This window comes from Salvia miltiorrhiza, chromosome 4, assembly GCF_028751815.1.
Source record: "Salvia miltiorrhiza cultivar Shanhuang (shh) chromosome 4, IMPLAD_Smil_shh, whole genome shotgun sequence".
Lineage (NCBI taxonomy): Eukaryota > Viridiplantae > Streptophyta > Magnoliopsida > Lamiales > Lamiaceae > Salvia > Salvia miltiorrhiza.
Genome location: NC_080390.1, coordinates 18,234,388 through 18,244,036, shown reverse-complemented (window position 1 = coordinate 18,244,036; position 9,649 = coordinate 18,234,388). Strand labels below are relative to the sequence as shown.

Here is a 9,649-nt window from a genome sequence, read left to right as displayed (position 1 = left end):
TCTCAATGTTGTCCAGATGATCGATTTTTTCCTATGTGGACGTCGAAAATTAACACGGAGGCAGTCGAAAATGACACGGTGGCCTCCAAAAATGACACTTGTACAAAAAATTAACACTTGGACTAAAAATTAATATTTTTTTTAAAAAAAGAAAAAGACAAAAAAAAAACCCCACTGCCCCCCAACGTCTTCCCCATTCCCCCAAACCCAAACCTTAATGTCTCTTCCCCTACCCGCCGCCACCGCCCCCTAGCGCCGCTTGCACACTCCTCACCCCCTGTCGATTGCACGCACACAAACACACTGTTTGCACACTTCCACCTGCTGCCGCCCCATACAACCGCAACCCCTTGCCCACAAACACACAAACACGTCGCCGCCTGCACGCTCGTCACCCGCAGCCGAAACACACACAAACTCACGCAGAAACACGCCAGAAACCTTAGAAATACGCCGAAACACATACACACAAACTCACATAGAAACACACCAGAAAATGTGATTTTTCTCGATTTTGGGTTGTTGATTTTGCTCGAATTAAGATTTAGGGCTAGTGATTTTGCTCGATTTTGCACGATGGAGGTTGATTTGGCTCAATTTTTCTCCTTACGTGTTTAAAAACTGACAGGAATGTTCACAAGGGGGCAGCGGCGATTGGGTGGGTGGTGGGGGAGATGGCTGGAGGGGATGGGGGCGGCAACGACGGGTTTGGGAGAGGGAAAATGGGGTGGGGGGAGTGTGTTTATTTATTTTTTTTCTATTTTGTTATTTTTTATAAATATTTTCCAAGTGTCACTTTTTTGTATGTGTCATTTTTTTAATACAAGTGTCACTTCTCGCAGTCAGTGTGCCATTTTCAGTGGTTACGGGGTCAATTTTCGACGTCCACGTAGGCAAAAAATGAAAATTGAGAAGAAAATGAATGGTTATGGATTGTATGGTTGATTTTAAAAAATAGGTGCAATTTCCAAATCCTAGCATACGTTATTGATTTACAGACAATTTGTCCTTAATAAAAATCGAAATCCAACTAAAATAATGTAACACTATTATTTAATATTATAAATTAAACTTAATAAATTGATCAATTTATTATGAAAATATATTCTATCTTTTTAACAAAATCAGATCCTTCGATGTCCTATAGGTACTTTATTTTTAAAATTTATATTTAAACAAAGTGATCAAATGAAATATGATATGAGCATGCATTAAAAAATCTATACTTTTATGCTTGTATTTTGATATAAAAAAATGTCTAAAATGTATGAAATGCCTAATTTTTTTTTCAGGGACTACCACCTCCGAACCCCCGTAAAGGTTCAGCTCCCGAACAAAATTCTTGGCTCCGCCACTGCATGATACTAGTATATAATTCAAACAAACAATGCCACAAAAATGGTGGGTTAGACACGTCGGCGTCGCATATTCGACAGACTTAGGCGCCAACCACGGATCAGATAAAATTTCCCGCTAGGAAGCTGCTGCTTACTCACTGATTAATTGATGACAAAAATATCAACAATTGGTAGCAGAGGCGGCTAACTACTGGTGTGTATTATATAGTGAAACTGATATGGAAAAAATTGGCAAAGCTTGTTTTTACTGGGAGAGAGATAATGGATTAGTTACTCCCAAGATGTTGGCCTATCAAATACTGGGGAATTCCGACAAGAAAGTTTTGTCTTGTGAAAAATTGGGGTCCAACACCTTTGCCTAACGCTTGTAATGGTACCTTTGTCTCTGAGCAGTCGTCTGCAAGTCATGATTTGCCTGTAACTAATCAATCATCACGTTATCATTCTCATGCCTAACAGCTGCTCTCCCGCCACACACATATGTTTATTTTCTTTCTAGTTTGTACCCATCCATACTATAAAAATGTTTCATTTTTATCTTTTACTTTTAACATATTCAAATTTGACGGTTTGTTGAAAAATTATGGTGTTTTGCACATGCGGCACAAGCAATGTATTACAATAGTTGAAGGAATTAATAAAGTATCATATATAGATATCATGAAACACAAATAAAGACGATACATAGAGTGTACCACAAATTAGTAGGCATAAGAATAACACTTTTTTGTACTATTTACTTGTATCTTAATTAACTGACAGTAATGCGGAAAATTCCAAATCTAATTTACATAGTATATATATATATAAATTTCATTGTCATAGTAAATCCTAATTTTACCCTATTTTTAAGATTTTACAGGAATATTAAAAAAATCATTTTAATAACTTGATATAAATGGAAAAAAAAATTTCAACATGATCTTCATTTCAAACGTTAAAACAACGTTATTTCAACGGCAAAAGACCGTTCATTATCGAACAAATTGGGAATGTCAAGAACTTCTACATATAAAACAGTGAAGATATAATTGAAATATTTTAAAAAATCTTATCTAATTTGTAAATATATATGGCGAACCTCAATTATTCCTCAATGTAACATCCTTCATAATGCATGTTTGTTTCTTTTTCTTCTTTCTCACATAGATCTAGATATCTAAACAGAAATCTATAGACATACATATTATGTATTTATGATTATCTACGGAAGAAAACCTACATATATATATATAAATATATATATAATTTTGATTTCCAGCAACTAATAATACAAACAAAACTCAAAAACCCTAACTAGGAAAATGAAATTATTAGCACTGCAAATAAGTCTTTCGCCACAACGTTCATTTAAAAGTATGCCGCGAAGAAGTCAATCAACATAAAATCAGCATCAGCAGGCATAGGGTTGGGGTATACGCAAAGCAAATCAATATATGTGCATACTCCATAAGATAACAATTAATTAAAGTTACTTGAAGAGATTGCTGTAATCCTTGCCCGCCTCCGAGATTCCACTCCACTCCCACAATCGGTCCGAGTATGCCGCGGCCGCTGGAAGCGAGGCCGGAACGGCACCGAGCTCCTGCGTCTCCGGCTGCAAAGCCGCGAAGTGCGACACCAAATTGGGCGGATTGTAGTGATGATGGCTTTCGTGGCCGATGGCTTGCTGCGACGACGAGTAATTTTGGACGAATTTATGGAGATCGTCAATGGCGTTGGAGCTCGAGGCAGCGGTGGAAAAGATGGTCTTCGGCTGCTGCTGCAGATGGCCGTCTTCTCCGGCGACGATCGGGGCTAATGGATTAATGGAGAAAGAGGTGCCGTGCGAGAGAGCAAGGGAGGTGCCGATGTCGGCGCTGCTTGTCGGGCTCGTCTCGCTCAATTTTCCGTCGGTTTGCTGCGGCGATCCGCCGTAGCTTGGTTGGAAGATGAGGCCCCTCGACGACGTCGACGTCTCCTGCTGCTTCCGCGCTTGCTGCGACCCTCTTGACGATGACGCCGTGGCCTTGGTCGGGAGGCACCGCGGTAGGGATGGGTGGTCTTCCACTCCCGCCCTTTTGTACACGCGGCAAAGGGAAATTTCGGCCTGCAAAATTCAAGTAGATTTAAAATGGTCTTTTTCGGGGGAAGAAATTGAAATTTAGTATCTATTACAGAATTTGAAGTTTCATGAAGATCTTGTGAGCATATTTATGGAAAGGAACATAACTCAACATTAATCTCATGTGTCAGTGAGCTGTATCCTTTTACTTCACGCACTACATTAATTCCCCAAAATGGTTTGAAAAAAAAAAAAAAACCTTTTGTAGACGCTCAGTGTCGTGGTGGGGGAGGCGGTACTCGTTCATGATCCAACTAGTACGGATGCCCTTAGGGGCTTTGCCGGAGTAGAAAACGAGGGTTTTTTTGAGGCCGATAGATCGGAGATTCTCGCTGCGGATCATGCGATCGGCGCCGGTGGCCTTCCAGTAGCCAGATGTCGTCACGCGATTGGGCCGATCGCCGTTCCTATACTTCCTATCTCTCGGCACATAGAAGTACCACTCTTTCTCCCCTATAGCCGCCAGCGCTGTCATTTTACAGTACACAAACATTCAATACATTTAATTAAACACACAATTATATAAAAAAAAAGTCAAATATTGCGTAGCTAAGTAGCCGCCATAAACAAATCTTGAATTATAATCCCTATAACGAACCAAAAGAAGTGATTGAAATAAAATTGCAAAATTTATATATAAACGCATGTGTGAGTTACCTGGAAGTTCCCAAGGGTCATAGCGGTAGAGGTCTAGAAAAGTGATGAGTTCGACGTTGAAGCGCTTGCCCTCCACCTTACGGCGGAGGTAGAATTCGACGAGCTCTTCCTCGGTGGGGTGGAAGCGGAAGCCGGGCATCACGACATCGTTTTCGTGCTCGTCTTGCTTGCTTTCTTGATTATTCATGGCTGCGGCAATGGCCATAAAACTATGGCAAAACCCTCGAGATCAAATGGAGTCACAACTCAACTAGTGCATCGAAGAATTAATCGAAATCAATCACTTAGCTTGATGATGCATACATAATATATAAGTATATGCTTCTTGTTTTATGCGTGGACACTCACTCGGGATTATAGTACAATCACACAACTGGATTGTGCAAAGTTGTCTTATTTGAGTGTGTAGGTCTTTGAAGGATAAAGAGGGATAAGAGAGTAAAAAGTTATAAGATTCAAGAATTGGTTTAGATTTATAAAAGATGGATAGTCAAGGCAACAAAGTGAAACTCTCTCTCTCTCTCTAAAGATATGGTGGTGTAAGGGAAGAAGAAAATGGAGAGAGGGGAATGAATTAATAGAAAGATCTACATAACTATTGAGGGCCTACTTGGGAAAGATGATGAAATTAAGGTGTTTAAGATGAGAAAGGGACATCACAAATAAAGGACAGGGTGGCCAAGTCTCATACTTGCGGTGAGTTTGGACCCTCCTTAATTCCACAATAAATTTTGTTACTTTTTGAAAATTATGCACTAGTATTTCTTTCTTTTTTTAATCTTTTTGGGTTAAATAATAAGTTATCCATGCTAGCTACAAGTAGTACTGCTCTTTCCGGATCTATTCTTTTTCACTAAAAATATTTTATTCCAGAATAAATGACATCACGCAATCGTGTCATTAGTTTTGAATATTTAAACAATTTAATGATAACATACCGGACATTTTAATTATTTTGTCTGTGTGCATGAATCGTGGATATTTTGTTATGATTTGTATACTGGAATGCAAGTCATATAATCTTGATAGATAACAAAGACAAAAGTTAATATGTAAAGATAAAGTTAATATTTTGTTATTTCAATGGATTAAAATTTTAAAATGTCTCACGGTTTTTGATTAATGCAGTTATTTGAGCTAATTTAGTTTTTTTTTTTTTTTTATCGATGCGATTAGAAATTTAAAAAGATAAAAATATTCAATCATGCAAAGTAAATGTCACCTAATATATTGTAAAATTTTATTTTCTTTATCTATGAGAAATTAATGTTTTATCATGTGATTTGAAAATTTAATTTATTTGTTAAATTATAAGTAAATAGTCTGGTATTCTACATTATAGTTCATCTGGTGATCAATATAAAATTTGCTCAAACTATAAATAGATCTGAACAACCACTACAAAAAAATGCGTAAATAGCGACGAAATTTACAGGCGGCGATTTTGCCGTCGGTAATTACCGACGGCGGCATTTCAGGCAATCACCGCCGGTAAATCACCGACCAATTACCGACGGCAAAATCGCCGCCAGTAATGTTATAATTTGCAATATATATTTAATTTTACATAATTACTGACGATGATTTTTCCGTCGCTAATTAGCGACGGCAATTGCCGTCGGTAATGGGTAATGTGTAAAATATAGGTCACGCGTATTCCTTCTTTTTTCACTTTTGCGCTGCACAACACAGAACCCCCCCTCCCCCCGCTTCCCCCTGTTGCTGCTGCTTCCAGTCTCCGCCCGCCGACCGCCGCCGCCGCCGTGCCCAGGCCAGGTAACTCTCTCTCTCTCTCTCTAGATCTATATATCTCATTTTAATTATATATATATATATATATATATATATAATTATTTAATTTTCACTTATATTCTTTATTGTAGTTCGACGACCTCGTTTCGCCGCCTTCTTCACGACACCTGCCGGAAACCACCACCGTACGCTTGTCTTATTTATTTATTTAATTATTTATGAATTTATTTATGTATTTATATGTTAATTAAATAGATTTATTTGTTATATATAGTTAATTAATTTATAATTGGTTTTGTTTATAAATAAATTATATGAAGGAAGCATGAATAATTTTAAATTATATTAATCAATTAATATATGTTAAATTGTTAGTTTAATTTTAAATTATAAAGCATGATTAATTTTAAATTATATTAATTTTAATTAATTAGTTTAAGTTGTTAGTTTAAGTTGTTTGTTAGAATAATTTATATATGTTGGATAATTTTGTTAAATTAAATGTTATGTGCTATGTGTTTATGAAATGTTATGTTATTATACATATTGTGAGATAGATTTAATCAATCTCATAAGGATCTTCTCCCTTTGGGATAGAAATTGATTATTTATTAATGATCTTCTCCCAACAAATGATTGTTTTTAATTTAATTACCCTGATTTTTATTGCTTTTATTTGTATTGTATTATTGCTTCGACATTGGGGGGCCGGGTAGACCTAGTATAGGCTTAGTAAATTAGGACCACTATGGTCACTATAGCTGCTGGTAGAGTCGAGCACTTGGTAGTTAGGATAGTAGGGTTATGCTGTCGAAATTTTGTAGATTTTAAGTTATTTATTATATTTTATTTGTTTTTTTCAATTAGAATTTGCAAGAATGAGTGATAATCGTATGTGAATGTACGCGAGATACAATGATCGTATTGCATTTGAAACGGGGCTTGAGAGTTTCCTTGAGTGGGCGTGAAATCAAACGGCGTACACAGATGGACAAGGTAACATTAGGTGCCCGTGTAAGAAGTGCAAGAATCAAGCGTATTTAGATGTACCTACGGTCAGAAAACATGTTAGTAGGCGTGGATTTGTCCTGAATTACACAAATTGGGTTTCTCACGGGGAAGCACCGCTGTATATGCCGAGAGAACATGTTATAATGGACGAGGATGATGGATTATACAATAACTACGAAAGGATGGTGCATGACCATGCTGGACCTAGTAATTATCAAGATCCTCCAAATCTGGAGCAGCCGCCCAAGAATTGACGTAAGTGTTTTTGAGTTTATTCAAATATTTAGTGAATGTATTTATTTTCTAACAATTATACATTGTTATGTATGAATTAGGCCGAGGTTCGTCGACTTGCCGCTGCCACAGGACGAGAGCACCGGCTAGATGAGGTGTATTTGGATGTGGTGCAGCCGGATAGGTCACGGATCTACGGCATCGGGAGTGCCGGGCAGAGCCAGGCTAGTAGGGGGTCTATCCGTAGCACATGCACTTCTGCGGTGTCTCAGCAGCTTTATGAGACACGGATCTCCACGCTGGAGAAGCGATTGGCTGCAGAGCAAGCTGAACGACAAGCCATGCAGGAGCACATGGCTCAAATGGAGCAGTTTATGAGGATGTATAGTGGTCAGCGAGCTCCATCCCCTGATGCCGATGATGATGATGATGATGCTTATGACTCTCCCTGATGATGACCATGGTAGACTTATATTTATGTTTTCAAACAAAATTACATTTGCACTTTCTTTTCAAATTTGTGTTTTATTGAACTATATATTTCAAGTGTTTTATTAAAACTATATATGTTTTATATATTTATGGCAATGATTATGATGATTGCATTTAACATAAACAAATAAATTCAAATCACATTACAATAACCAAATTAAAACACTTTTGGTGTATTAATGTTTAAAAAAATAATAATAAAAAAATAAAATAAAATAAAAATGAAAATATTTAATTAATAATTAAATATTTTACCGACGATAAAAATAAGGACGGAAAAGAACTCGATCAGTAATTAACAACATCTGTCAGGTATTATCTCTACATATTCAAAGATTATAAATATATGAGTGAGTATATAGCATTTAAATGAATTAATAGGTGTAGATATATCAATAATACGAGTGTTCTGTACTGGTGACCACTCGAAAAGAATTTCAAAGTTAAGCGTGCTTGACACAGAGCACAAGCAAGATGGGTGACCCACTGGGAAGTCGGGTGACCGACTGGGAAGTTCGTCTAAATTATGCAATACCGTATAAATACGGAAATAAATTGTGGATATACGATAAAATAAATAAATAAATAAAATAAAATAAAATAAAATAAAAAAATAAATATAAAAAAATTACCGAGGGCAAACTGCCGTCGGTAATTACCGACGACAGTTTGCCCTCGGTAAGAGCATGTCCACCTCCGGCGATGCGCCACCGGACGACGGTGGCGCATTACCGACGGCATTCAGGCCGCCGCTAATTAGCGATGGCCACCGCCGACGGTAATTGTCCGGCCAACTCCGGCGATCGCCACCGGACGGCGGTGGAAATCACCGACGGCATTAATGCCGCCGCTAATTAGCGGCGGCAACCGCTACCGGTAATTGTCCGACATTTCTCCGCCATTTAACGGCGAAAATTCTGGCGGCTGTGCCACCGTTAATTGCCAGCGACGGCCCATCGCCGTCGGTAATGTCGTTACCGACGAGTCGATTAGCGGCGGCAAGTTGCCGACGGCACCGCCGCCGGTAGAATAATTTACCGGCGGCCGTCTTTTATGAATGCCGTCGGTAATCACCTGATTTTTTGTAGTGAACCTATTGGTAAAGACTGAAATATCTATTGTCGAATTTATCTTTCTTGGCGAAGTAATGAAATTTACGCGGTTGTAGCACTGAAATTGAATTCATAGTGATATAAGTTGTTTATGGTTGGTGTCATTAATAACGAGATTTCAAAAAATTATTATTTCTTAATTTGTATTAATACTCTTGTGCTAGGCTTATTATGCATTTTTTTGATTTATCAAAGAGTAAAGATCAATATAATCCAATATTCTTGATATCTTGGGTAGTGATAATAATCTTTTCACAAGAAGTGTTGTTATGGTTGATCACTAATTTTTTAGCACAAAATGCTGCAACTAACACAGTGCAATTGTAGCAAATAATCACTAACCGAGTATCGTATCCGCAGGTACTAGAAAAACCCTAAAATGTTTTTTTTGTTTTGGTGCCAGAGGCGGAAGATGATAGGTCAAAAAGAGCAGTTAAGCCCTTTTATAGTCTGCCAAAAAAAAATACGCTTCTCTTTTTTGCCTTTCTTCAAGCCTAATGAAAACAAGAGGGCCCAGCAATTTTGGGCCTAAAAAAGAGTCGGCAAGGCATGTGTGCGCGCACAGGAGGGCACTAGGCCGATGCCTCTTGGCATGCACCGATGCATATGCGCGCGCGGGGGTCGGCACTCGGCTGAGGCTCTGAAAGAGCGGGCGCCGAGGGCTGCCGCAAGGCGCCGAAGTGTGAGGCGCACAGGAGAGCGCTTGGCGAGGAGGTATAGCGTGCAGCGCTTGGCGCGCGGCTAGGCGGCAGGGACCTCGGGCGAAGAAGAATAGCGCGCGGCGCTTGGCAAGCAGCGAGGCAGCAGAGTATGTGCAGCGGGCCCTCGGCGCTAGCAGGCATGCCTCGGTGCGGGCATGAAGGTCACGGCCGAGTGTGCATGGGGCACGCGGTAGCAGTCGGCCGAGTGGAGGTAGAGAACACCGAGGA

At 38.9% G+C, this 9,649-nt stretch overlaps 2 protein-coding genes across 2 annotated transcripts; one reads left to right on the top strand and one right to left on the bottom strand.

Moving 5' to 3' along the window:
* Window positions 1–2,651: 2,651 nt before the first annotated feature.
* On the bottom strand, window positions 2,652–4,779 carry LOC131022869 (NAC domain-containing protein 35-like). The gene is made up of 3 exons (XM_057952417.1): window positions 4,120–4,779; window positions 3,662–3,930; window positions 2,652–3,447 (listed from the first exon to the last, which is right to left on the bottom strand). Exons 1-3 carry the CDS (start codon window positions 4,322–4,324, stop codon window positions 2,830–2,832), a joined length of 1,092 nt encoding a protein of 363 aa, XP_057808400.1. The 5' UTR covers window positions 4,325–4,779; the 3' UTR covers window positions 2,652–2,829.
* A 1,965-nt stretch (window positions 4,780–6,744) lies between these two features.
* LOC131019969 (uncharacterized) lies at window positions 6,745–7,574 on the top strand. Its single transcript, XM_057948609.1, has 2 exons — window positions 6,745–7,137; window positions 7,218–7,574. The coding sequence occupies exons 1-2, from the start codon at window positions 7,036–7,038 to the stop codon at window positions 7,566–7,568; spliced, it is 453 nt and encodes a 150-aa protein (XP_057804592.1). The 5' UTR covers window positions 6,745–7,035; the 3' UTR covers window positions 7,569–7,574.
* Window positions 7,575–9,649: the final 2,075 nt, after the last annotated feature.